The sequence below is a fragment of the Thermobia domestica genome, chromosome 3, assembly GCF_964235325.1.
Source record: "Thermobia domestica chromosome 3, izTheDome1.hap1.1, whole genome shotgun sequence".
NCBI lineage: Eukaryota > Metazoa > Arthropoda > Insecta > Zygentoma > Lepismatidae > Thermobia > Thermobia domestica.
In genome coordinates this window covers 217,314,344-217,328,200 of record NC_137456.1, presented here as the reverse complement: position 1 = coordinate 217,328,200, position 13,857 = coordinate 217,314,344, and the positions used below count along the sequence as shown (strand labels likewise).

At 34.7% G+C, this 13,857-nt stretch overlaps 1 protein-coding gene across 1 annotated transcript in view; it reads right to left on the bottom strand.

Annotated features, from left to right (window-relative positions):
- LOC145680966 (heat shock 70 kDa protein 4L-like) overlaps nt 1-13,857 on the bottom strand; it is a 284,315-nt gene that overhangs the window by 91,816 nt on the left and 178,642 nt on the right. Inside the window, exon 9 of the mRNA XM_081752181.1 lies at nt 10,800-11,002. Coding sequence (XP_081608307.1) covers nt 10,800-11,002 — 203 coding nt within the window. The remainder of the gene's footprint in view (nt 1-10,799; nt 11,003-13,857) is intronic.

Here is a 13,857-nt window from a genome sequence, read left to right as displayed (position 1 = left end):
AAGAATAATATCCCGATATCTTATTTAGTGTCCACAGAGGAGCGGATTCAAAAAGTGACACACTTGTGTGCCACTTTGGCCACCTGGTGTACATTTGATTACATTTTTTTTAGTACTAACCGGTGTTGTAGTTATAGTCTCGACTAATAATAATATCGTTGTTGTAAACAATAAATTTATAAGGAAAATTTTCTCTCCTTTTTACATCTTAGTTCTAACACTGTTGGTGAGAAATGCAGGGTGTTTCAAAATGAATATTGGGGTTTTAAGTCTTCGTAGTACTTATTACATTTTACGTACAATTATAAGCAGGGTGGAAAAAAATCATGATTTTTTTCAAAAAAATCATTTTTGTTGATTTTTTTTATTTAAATCGTTTTTTTTTTTTATTTAAATCAAATCTTTTTCTTCGTATAATACAAGTCGCGAACTGAAGAAAAACCATTAGGAATTAGTATTAAATGTTAATTATGTCATTTACGTAAAAGTATTGGGTTTAAATTTTGAATTAATTCCCAATCATTAACCTATTTCAATCCCAAACAATGTTTCTTAAGCATTAAGGAAAAAGTACAGCAATGTATATCAACATGACACTTTTCTTTTCACGAAAGTCACTGATATTTGGAAGGGGCATATTTTTAAACAATTGGAACTAGCTAGCGGCACGAAATCCATATAAAGTACATAAATTTCGCCTAAAATTAACTAACTCATTCTATGACCTATGGAACCCGGAGGTTCAGTGCCATGTTCATAAAAGCTCTCCACTGACTTCTATCCTTAGTCAACTGGATCCAGTTTTTACTTTGTATTCCTATTCTGCGAGATGCAACTTAATATTGTCCTCCCATCTGCGCCTAGGCTTCCTAATGGTCGTTTTCGGATTGGACTTCCAGTTAAAACTTTGAAAGCGTTCCTACTTTCTTCCATTCTCGCTACATGTCCTGCCCACCTGGGCCTCCAAGATTTGATGACCCTAACAATGTTTGGTAAATGGTATAAATTACGCAGTTCCTCATCATAAAGTTTTCGCCATTCCTCATTTCCGTTCCTTTTGGTTCCGAATATTCGTTTCAGGATTTTCTTCTCAATTACTTTGTTTACGTTCTTCCCTCAGCGTAAGCGACCATGTTTCACAACCATACAGCACAACAGGCATAATTATCGTTTTATATATTTTAAAGCTTCAAATTCCTCGACACAATTCGCGACGATAAGAGATTTTGAACTGAATCATAATAACACGAATTCCCTGTAGGAATTTTCTGCAGGAATTCCAAAATAAGAAAATCTAGATGATCAGTTCCAGAAGAAGAAACACTTATGAGTGTTAAAAATATGCTTTATGTGACGTGAAAAACATTTCAAATGCGATTGTCCGTGCATTTAAGACATCTATACATAGCAGGCACGTTTTTATACTTTTCTGTTGGCTATTTTATTTCCTCTGACAATTTTTCCTGCACAGGCACGGCAATTTTTTTTTTTGCGATCACATCGCAGATCGCGGTATGTTCTGCAATGGGGTCAAGTATCCACTTTATCAAAAGTATTATTCGATATTTTAACGCATCCAAAATTTGTCGTATTACGATCCCGAGGAACTTCTTTGTGTTTAGTACATAAATTTGGCCCAAAATTTTAAAATCTAATTTTTTTTTCTTGTTTCGGAGAGGGGATCGGACCCTTCTAAATACGCCCCTATTATCTGGAAACAAACAAATAGACGTGTACACAAAAGAGTTTTCATCTTAAATGTCCATGGTGATTTCCCCGTTGGAATAGAAATTTTAAAACCTTGTGTTACAAAGAGAAGAAAGCAGGGTTCACCCGTAACCCGTTCAAACGGGATTTTCCCTGATCGTTCCCTACATGATACTAGTTTTCATACTGTGCTTACATACATTTGAGTCTCATTGCATTATGATTATTATCTTCCATAATCGAAATAACAGAAGAGAAACGGGATTTTACTTACTTTCACTTTAAATTAATTCATTTCGGAATTTGATTTAAATCAACGATTTTTATTTAAAAAATCAAGTGATTTAAATCTTGATTAAAATCGTGACTTAAATCAGACTGATTTAAATCAATCCACCCTGATTATAAGCAATGCATCAAGTAAAAGAGCACCTCAAACAGTCTTTGCTACAAGTTTCGATGTGAGATTCATTCGTCACACGGTACACATCTAGTCGATAGGCGAGAAAGGCCCATAAACTTTCCGCCATATGGCACAAAACACATTCAATTTAGGGGAGTCTCGTTTCAACTGTATCATCTCCTGAGGATTTGCTGACGGCCAGATTCAAACATTCTGAGTGTTCACATTAGCTCTTAGGTGAAATATCGATTTATCACTGAAGACGACACGATCCAGAAAATCTTCATTGTTATGCAACAATATTTCACTTCCGAAATTTGCACGTAAACCGTAGTCTGTAGGCTTTAGACCTGTAGCAACTGCAAACGATAAGGACGTAGTTGCAAGCGTCTCCTTAATATTCTTCACACAGACGGTTGCACTGTACAGATTCAGTCTTTATTAAAACACAAAAAGCTTTCTGCTCTCTAGTCTCCATCTTTGCTACTTACTCTTTCTAACGGCAGACAGAAGAAACAATGCATGTGCATGCGTGCGTACAAAACTGTTTGAGTTGCTCTTTCATTTGATATAATATTTATAATTGTAAGTTAATTGTAATAGATACTACAAAGTTTTAAAACTCTAAGAAACACCCTGCATTACTTCAAATTGAGTCATCCTATATTCATGTCTTGTATATACATATACAAGAAGTGCCATTATTATCAACTACCAACTTTCATCATCATACACACGGCCGGTCCTAGGCAATTTGTCGCCCCCGTGCAATGGCATAATTTGCCGCCTCCCCCTTTCTCCAGAAAGAAGAAATCTTAAAAGTCATCATTTTGAGTATGCTACTCCAGCACGAACAATGAAGGGGAGGGTAAGTGCAGTTGCACTCAGAAAGGCTTAAATACTTACTAAAAATGCAATCCCGTTTTGTCTGTTTTTTTTTTTTTTTTTTCTTTTAAATATAAATCTATTATGTTAGTGAAAGATAAAGCAAACACACCTGAAGAGGAAAGATAGTAATCCATTTTATAGAATTCAATATCGAGCTTCAATCTCAATGTATCAGTTTGCAATTTCAGTGCAACTAGCTCTTTTATCTTTATTTCTTGATTTTTCTTCTACATCTGTTAACATTTTTTAAAAAAAAAACTTGTTTCTATCTTCAATGATATGGAACTTGTTTCTGACAAAAACAAGACTAGTTGTCATATCAAAACTGTGATAACTTACTAAGTGGAACAGATATTCGCTACTACTCGAGAATTGGATTCTTGCATTTGAAAACAATCAAGCAATTTGTGCTCAGATTGATTCGACTATTTGCTTTAACATTGTCCATGTGACCTTAAACTAAAGCAACCTAAACATAATTTATGAATCTAGTATTCAAATAGGTCAGCTTAGTAAATGTAACTACCATCATCATGAAGTCTGTTTCCAACAAGAAATATTTAATTTAAATAATATACTTATAACTAGAGACCGGATGTTAGGCAAAATGTTCTTTAATGTTCTTTAATGCTAAAGATATGATCAAAAATAACATTTTAAAGTTTATATCGGGGATTATAGTTTCGATTTAAGCCAACTTCATTTTCCTTATTTTGCCTATTTCGGCCCTCACTGCCTAAATAATTGCTTTAGTGCCTAATGTTGCGTATTCTATGCATTTTCTTTGAAATAAGACTTAATTGGGAAATATGTATAATTTATATACTGTAAATAACACAAGCACATGGTATATTACAATCTCTCTCTCTCTCTCTCTCTCTCTCTCTCTCTCTCTCTCTATATATATATATATATATATATATATATATATATATATATATATATATATATATATATATATATATATATATATATAATATGAAATACATATCAAGCTTCGTTTTTTACATATAGAATGAAAGAAGACATTAACAAACAGGTATGTTGCTATATTGTTTGAACACTATTTATGACGAATCTATTTTTTAAATTGTATTGAGTATTTATCTTCATTATTTCGAGTTACATTTTAGTGCCTATTTTACTGCTTATTTTTAAAATTTTAAGTGCCTATTTGCCTGCCTATTTTCCAAGTTTCTAATCCCTAAATATCCGGTCTCTACTTATAACAGATTTTGCCGGACCCTCCAAACTTGCCGCTCCATGCAAATGCACGTGTTACAGATATGGTAGAGCCGGCTTTGCATATCATATATATCTAGTCGACAAATTATTTATAGGCCTATATAATATTTAGAAAAATACTATTAGGTAAATTAGTATTAGCTTTTACCTTTAGACAAGTTGTTTGAATTTTATACTGTTCGTGACATTATTTTCGTACATATTAAAGGCCTGCTTTCACGAAAAAACAAAATTTCATTTCTATTTTTATTTCTTAGTTAATATTGATGAAAACTGCTGAAGTCCGAATTGTTAATAGGTATGGTATTCATGTAAATTGTAAAATATTTGTAGCGTATCAGTGTCTAGCGTTTAATTTATGTTGCATTTTACGGTGATTACACCTACATAAAAATATTTCATATTTAAATAGACGTAAGATGCATTACAAATGACTATTTGAAAAAAAAAAACGAAATTTAGAAAAAAAAACGAGAGCCAATGTTTTTTTTCTAAAAAAAACGTACATTTCTGAAAAAATACGGTTTTTTTTCTATTTACAACACTAAACAGTACACTGTAGTCATGAGGCAATACTATCAATGTGAATCAGTTCCTGCAGACCAAGTTGTAATGTAAAAGACGAATTAGCCATTTCACAGGCATAGAGCAAGGTCAAGTTCCAGAAATCAATTATTTGCACACGAATCCAGATCTGATCGCCTGAAAACAATTGAAACAATTGTGAACCGGTGATAACTTGTCCTGAAAGCGTCTATGCAAAAATTAACAATAATCCCAAAAGAGTCCATACTACCCAATCTAGTAGATGAGGCTAACATACAATATTTTCTACCATCGAAATTCTCACTTAGTGCTGGCGATACACACTGCTAAGTGGAATTTGCAGAAACTGACATTGCTGATATTCACACTGACAAATTTCGGGAAAGCGTAAGGGCTGGTAAAAAGCGTCAATGAAGTTCAGAAAAAATGTTTGTTCACTGGAACACAAAGAATCCCTATATCACTCTTGAAAGGAATGTAAAATGAAACTTGTAGCTTGGTCCACGAATATGCCCTTTAAGCTAAGGAAAACGGATGAATAATGAAAGTGAATAATTATAAAATAACTGGTGGAATAACAACGTGGAAGAAACGGGAGAACTCCGAGAAAATCCACGCTCACAATGTTATCCACCACACACATGCCCTGGTGTTCTGAGACAATCACGGACCCCATCCACCAGACGTAAACGTTCTACCACTAAGCTACCGTGCCCTTTTACATGGAATGTAAACCTGCTTAGATATACACACTTATAGCGAGCGAGAGAGAGAGGAAGAGTATCACATAAATTTAGGAGTCTGTGGAGAGCACGCTGATACTATCCCAACTATAGTGTTAACAATAAAGATCATTTAGTAGAATCTTAACCATAGTACATGTAGTTAAGCAGATTTAAAAGGAGGAAGATTTTATTCAAACAAACGCCGACTTCTCTGAAAGCAGGTTTCAGCGGAAAATTTCGTTGTATCATGTCTCTTATTATTTTGTTTCTTATTCTGATAATAAAGGGAGATACAATAGAATCCAAAACGAGCTCAGAACCAACGGGATTTAAAATACGCCTCCCTTCCCAATAGATCCTCTTTCAAGCAGAGAATAATGCAAATACTTTCTTGCTTGTAATAATTCGATTCATCCAGCATCATAAAATGTGTTGAGAGAATGAATCTCAATCATGGAATTGGCAAAGCGATTGGAAAAGATCACTATGCTAAATTCCTACGGCACTCAAACCCTGGTACAAGATGAACTAAGTCAATCAACACTGAGAACTGAAGCTATAACCAACTCTCAGAAATATCATAAATGAACCTCTCCAAAGGAGAAAGAGTTCTTTATAGACTTGTGATTCAAGAAACGAATTAGCATGAATTTACTTCGTATCGGAGTTGAATAAGACCGCAACATCTTCGCTGAATGCTGCATGCATTGCACATGCATAAGTAACCTAATAACTACGAATAGGGCCTAGAGTCTGAAAGACTAATATGACAGTCCTTCAATAAACGCCAGCAGACTGTCGACCACATATAAGCAACAGTGCAGAAAGAAATATCTAGAATTTTCTTTCTACAGACATTTACCAGTGAATGCTTCAATTGGACAAATACAATGAGACTCGTGTGGCATCGTCAGACGGGAACGGTGAAATAATAAGGTTCCTACAGGATATAAAATTACTGACTTTCCATAACATTTCATAAGAATTCCATGACTGCACGAAATTCTTGAAGGTCTTCCTCGTCCCCTACAGCCAACTCTTCCTATACTTTTTTTTCTGGCTGTCTTTATCTCCGTATACAGAGAGATTTAAAAAATCACAGCACTGAATTCCTTCACTTTTTATGGATTTCCACATTTAAAAAAAAAAATCCCCTGAGATATAATACGCCATACAGACTTTTATCATGTTAAGGGAAAAACAAACACGAAGAAAACGGTGATACACAAGAATAATGAATAATATAAAAATAACTACTTTATGATGAAATTTCATAACACTTACCTGATAAAAATTGCTACACAAAGCAAGAAACTAAACTTCTTCCCTGAAGTTTTAATCTGTAACTTTATTCACATGATGAAAATTTCACCATATATGAAAGGAAAAAGTAATTTTGAGACACCTATCGAAAAAGAGTGGATGAACAGTCTTGTCTAAAATATCTTGGCTACCCACCCTGCTTTACAAGATTATATTCTGGCAACCATTCGTACAAAATTCTAATGCTCTGGCTCTAAATAAAGATCTCAATTGATCAAAGAAACTCTACGTTTATTTGATTTAATTACAGTGTAGATAGAAGTACAGGGCTCTTCAAATAGAAGTGGGTGGTCAGTTTTTGCTTATTTTTAACAAGACTGTACACAAACCTGGTTGTGGCATATTAACAACATATCTTTAGAAAAAAAATCAATAGTATTACCTAATTCATTTCACTTCTTCAAACGCTTTTTTCCTCATCAATACGGCGCATATCTTCCATTATTTTAGTCTTTTTAGCTTCCTGCTTGTTCTGAATGATCTTTATTTTCCTGTTTTCAGCTTATTTTCCTCTCGTCATTTGTTGCTTCTGCAAAACGAGTACGAGCAATTCGTACATAACGAATCAAGGATTTCCTTATGGATAACTTCAGAAGAAGTTACTGAATCGAACAAATCTTCCTCGTACTAAAGTTTGTTCTTTTAAATTATCTGCTGCAAATTCCGCATTGATTGTATATCCTCTTTCTACATTTGCATTTCCATGGGAGAAAATAATGTCCATTTTAACATATCTTAAATCACTTTACTTTGAAGTATCCAAAAATTCTTTAGATACATGTGATCCAAACGCCAAGCAGTTCTATAATTCTGATTCATGATTATTACAGGGTCATTTGGCGATGTCATTATATCTGACTTGACCATACGCTGAAATTTACTGTTCACATTGCGGTCATACATAGAAATTATTATTATTATTATTATTATTATTATTATTTGTTGAAGCAGGCCCTCGCCAGCCTGATTTATTAGGAAGGGAGCAGAAATGAAGACTGAGGGGCAATGACAAAGACAAAAACATCAAAAGAATACCATAAAATTGTGCGTTTATTTATTATATACAGGATGTGTATTTATTTTGGAATTATCGAAACCGTAATTTTTTTTTCATTTCTCTGTGCTTAATGTAAGTTCTTCGCGAGTTACTTTGTTTCGTATTAATAATTAAAAATTGAAGTATTTATTTTTTAACAAAATTATATTAGAGCAATGTTAGATTATATGAATACAAAATAGACATATATGTTTTATTCAACGTTTGCACTCAATTTTCTACCTTCCAAAATAAACGAGACACTACAGTTTATTAATATTCACAACTAACGTTGTGGGCTATGATACTGTTGTTTGGAAGTGCACCTGGTATCCTTGGATGCTTGTCATGGTTGCAATAAACTGTATAGTTTGGAATTCTGGAAATGGGTAGACACTGGAAGATATTTGGTGCATCTAGCAAGAAACATATAATTTCGCAAAGAAGTGAGTAGAATTCGCGAAGCTGAATTTAATTTAGTAAATATAATTGCAAGAATTTCGCTGGTTTTGAGTCAGTTTGAAAATTCTCTTCAGCATTATTTTCTAGAAAGGGCAAAATATAATTTAGGGAGACAGTGTCCCTTCTAGCCCTTCCCTGACTACGGACCTGAGTTGCAGGGTGAAAAAGTCACTTTGAAAGCGGTTTAAAAACCAGGAAGTGTAGAATGCCCTTAACATACCCATCTCAAATAACGCGTGGATACTTGCCCTTTCGCGGTTCAACGAATTGCACACTTATATCCTCCTGCTTCCTTTGAGATAGTCTATTAAGAAATTCATAAAAACCCATAACATAATCACTTCAACAATGAACTAGTTCACTACCACAGTATGTTACTAACCCATACTAAAACCTACGATATTTTAAGTTTGAATACTTTGACATCTTCAACAGTAGTGTGCGGCGAAAAAAAAAAAGTGGATTTCGACTTCAACGAAAAATACAAAGAAATAGAACACTTGAACATGCAGTGCGACTTTTGTGAGGTAACAAAGAACGTGTAGATGACATAATATATATCTCTCTCTCTCTCTCTCTCTCTCTCTCTCTCTCTCTCTCTCTCTCTCTCTCTCTCTCTCTCTCTCTCTCTCTCTCTCTCTCTCTCTCTCTCTCTCTCCCCGTATTCCAAGGTGAAGATGTATTCCTTCTGGAGAAGGAGAGGTGGCAAATGATACTACTATGGGCGATGGCAGATAATGCTACTGTACGGTGCGACAAATTGTCTATAGCAACCCTGACAATATGTTCATGATAAGAACTGTATCCTTAAGCGCAATGTGACTACACTACGTTTTGACCACTTACATTTAGAATACTGGTATCGTGATTACCACAGGAAATGAAGTTAGCACCCGTCAGCATTTATGCGGACATGACCACATTTTGTGACTAAATTGTAGTCTGCATACATTTTCCGGAATTCCCTGATTTGTCCACATTTTCAAAGCTGAAGTGTATTGTCTTCTTAATATGCTCTATCGTATAGGCAATGGGGCTCAATGACGAATGTAGGGCTTGGATATCTTGGCATGAGAATCGCTCTCCCAGCGCGTCACATTCGTGTTTTTTTTTCTTTTTTCTCGTTTGTTTTGTATCTATGCTTCCGGCTCTTTCAGCCGAGCTTGCTTTGCTAGTGCCAGTAGTGTCATATTTAAATGGTAAATTCTAGGCACACCGTGATTCTATTTCTTGCTCTTGTGCTTTTAATATACTTTCAGCATATCAGCCACATAAGAAACATAGCACATTCTAAATACAAAGGAGTGTTATAAAAATACACAGATAAAAGTGCACAAGTGTATCAGCATTCTGGCTTTTCTGAATATGGTAACCGTAAGAAAGAGTATATGCAAGTACATACCCCTGGAATTTTGAAATTCATAATGAAAACAATGTTTTCGGACACTAGCGAACACACTGTATATAAATAGTAAAGGTAAACTAATACCGTACACAGCATTTATCCTTTTTTGACTAAGCCTTGCAAGAATTTACCCTTTCTTATAACAAATAAATAAATAAATAAAAACCTTTTCGGGAAACTTTTCCGGCTTCAATTACTTCATGTAGCTTAAATTAATATTAACTCAATTGTTATTTGAACATTGACTATTCCTTTTCACTGTCAGTACAGAAACCATAAGATGCAGGGAAGCAATGCACAGAACAGAATCGTACCCAAAATAATTGGGTGTAAGGTTGAAAAACTGTAAAAATTTGAGTCGTCCATACATGCACACCTGCCAAACTTCACGTAGGGATAACAAACATTCCATAAATTTCTAATATTGTCAGAATTTGAGTATATTAACTACAATAATAGTACCATACAAATAAAATTTAAAAATAAAAGCGATGAAAGGCAACAATTCTAGGACAGGCCAAATATGTTCCCTGCAATACGTCTGAGGGAAAAAAAACATCCCACTATGAGTGGAAACTGTATACATGTCACATTTAAGGTGGTTCACGTAATCCTAAAGTGTACTCCTAGTAAAATTTTTGATAAATTCAATTTTTATTGTCCCCATTTCATTCCAAGTTTGATATTCAGATAGGTTTTATTGCTTTAAAGGAAATAGTTTTTGTGCTTCTGAAACAGTTGCTTCATATAAAAATAGACAATTCTTGTCGTCCTTAAAATGCTATTATTTCTTTAAGACACTGGTGATTCCTGATACTAACTCGTGCACTTTTCTCTATCGAAATCACAAATGAATAAAATAAAAGTAGAAATAAATACGATTTACTCTTGTAGAACCATCTGTAAAAATTTACTCTATTCGCATTAAAAATATAAATAATAATTCATGTAATTTTCTCCTTGCAAAATCATAAATTCCTTAACTAAATGTATTTCTCTCGTATTGCTACTTAAATCGTTTTCTATGCGGGTAACACAAAATATTAAGACTATTGTTACCTGATTTGGTGGATCTGTTTCCATTGGTGTACCCCTATCCGTCATCTCTCTGCGGATTATTTTCTGATGTAATGTAGCGCCTTTAACTTTAAATATACCATTATAGTTGATGTCTGCTTCGATCTGCAAGTATTGTTCCACTTCGATCTGCATGTATTGTTCCACATCTTTACATGATGGAATTTCTCCCATTTCGAAACGACCTACAGACGGAAGGCAGTTTAAATAAAAACTAAAACTAAGGAGATCTTTAAAACTAATGAATTACGTATTTTTTTTAAAAAAAAAAAAAATCTACAAAATACATTCATAAGAAAACTTTTTCAGGCATTGTGTTTTATAAAATTAATGCTACTTCTGAAATTGATTAGAGGGAATATGTATTTGAAGAACAAAACCAGTGATAAATTTTTCGAAGTAACAAGTTTGAGAAGAACGAAGCTTACCTTTTTCACTGTTATCACTCCAAGATACAAACCAGAGAACGATTGGTCGAAAATTATGCGGTCGCTTCTCATACCAACCTATGAAGATGGCAGCAAATGTGCTAAATACGTAAGTTCAGTATTGTTATATATAAAATCGAAATTAAATTAGTCACCCATTCTCTTGCAACCACATATATATCACATTTTAATACTTTGATTTGAAATAAAGATCACAATTAGTTAAAGTAATTTAGCTTTGCTTGATTTCCATCTATGGTTAAGAATCTAGGGTTTTCAGAGAGGCTGGGCAAGTTTATTAAGCAAAACCGTACATCTGATACATATAAGCCACACATATCTTGTGCTTCACGCTGAACTCAGTCCTTTCAAGTCAAGTGGCAAAAGCCATTGAAAAGATGCTCAATAGAATAACGTGTTACCGTTATGTCTAGACAGACAGATGCAAAGATAACACTAGGCTCCTAAGTTCCAAAACTACCGTGTGTGTGAAAAAGAGTTAGCAGAATTAATTCTTTGTCCCCTGAGTGTTAGAACCAGAGATAAATTCAGACAGAGTCCAGGGGAAATTTCTATCCTCACAAATCAAGGTTGTGAATTTATTGTATGCTGAAGGAAATACTTGATACTTACGCTTACACCATCCATACGTTCATGTTTTATCAAATACTATTATTCAAACCCTACCAAAAAGATGCATTTCGATACTGATCCTAAGAGAAAGGTGCGCTCTCTGTAAATCCAACTCCATACTCCTTTAAAAATGTAGGTAAAATTTCTTCTTCTTCACCTTGTTTTCCTCCCAAACGGTTCACATCCCCCCCCCCCGTTTTTTTTCTTTTTTTTTTAACCCCCAGAGTTATGTCCTTTAAGCTAAAGGAGGCGGATGATATGCGAAAGTGAATGATTGTACAACTAAATTTTTGTGCTCCCCTACCGGAATGACATGCACCAAAGGCACACGCACTAGTAGCAACTCAATTTTACTTCACAGATACCCAATTTCTCACTGGGTTCTGCTCTCACCTCAATAACTCTTAAATTGAGGAAATTCCGGAGGGCTTCAAAGTTACATGGAAACATGCTGTGTAAAAATTTTCTTCAATGTTGCTACCAATGAAGTAAAAATAGGTAATCTCATTCATTTTGGGCCACTGATTTCGACTTCAGGTTTATCGAAACATGAGTTTATTTTAATCTTATTATACCTATTTATTAATATCCATTCATACTGCCGAGCTTCAATAATGGGTCAATTTCAATTTCTAAATCTGATTCCAAAGAGGTAAAGAAACTCTTCGCAATATATTAACAAATTGAGGAAACAACCTATCTTTGACACTCCAATTCATCTATAGGTGCGAATTCAATGACATACAAGGAGTGATAAAGAGTATGTTGGACGGGACTCAAACTTGAGATCTTCGGCAAACCGTGCCGATGCGTTAACCACTACGCTATCCAGTCCGCTCCAAGAGTCGCTCTGAGTGATAGAAAGCCGACTTCAAGAATGATGGAGTGTATGGCTGTTCAGAAAGCAAATTGGGTAGCGTAGCGGTTAAATGAATCGGCATAGTGTGCCGCGAATCCTGTGGTCGAGTCAGTCCAATCATGCATTTTTTCAATCTTTGTGTATGTTCCAAATATTTGCTTTTGTCTTTGCTGAATCAGCGGATCTATAACGGATATATTGTATGCCCTCGGTGGGCCTATGGTGGACACTAGTAACGAATTTATTGTTGTTGTGTCTCCTTATACTGAGATCTAAATAAATAAGTTTACCTTTCTTTTCATTTTCTACCGTAAATCTCAAATAATGATGAATACTATTCAATTCCTTTAATAAGAAGTCAAGCTGTGTATTATTTTCGTTCAAAAAGAAAATGAAATGAAATGAAATCTTTGAGTTTTACGTCCCACGGTTATGCCGGTTAGGCTAAAGGAGACGGTGATGATGAGAGATGAGTGAAATGGTGGAATGAAGAAAGTGGGAGGAAACGGGAGAACCCCGAGAAAACCCACGAGCACGGTGTTTGTCCACCACAAAGTTCACATGGCGGGGGCTGGGATCGAACCCGGGACCCCAAGCACCAGAGGTGAACGCTCTACCACTGAGCCACCGCGCCCCCCTCGTTCAAAAAGAGTACGTCGTCAACGTATCTAATAGCGTACCGTACATAATACAGGTTCTTTCAGTAGTATTTCACTCATATTAGATCAGAAAGTGCTCTAGGCTTAAAGTGGAGTTTAGAAAATGGATGACAAACATAACAATTGGTGCATGAAAGCTGAAAAGGATAAATAGGTAATTATATCAAGGGAAATGTAAAAGAAGATTTTACATAAAGTGCAAAGGAGTTCGTATATCAGATTATAATCTAATACTTTACAAAAAGTCTTCCAATACAAAGGTGGCCAATACTAATAGATTCATTGCCAAGTCACATCTTTTAGATCATTCACCCAACTTAGGCTCTTACAATTGAAGAGCGTTTCTTTAGAACTCGATTGACACAAATTTTGAGAAACGGAGGTATATACGGAATAGATATGCTTTCTATGCTACCAATCGAGTTGTGAAATCAGAATTGGCAAATCTCGATATGTGCCGT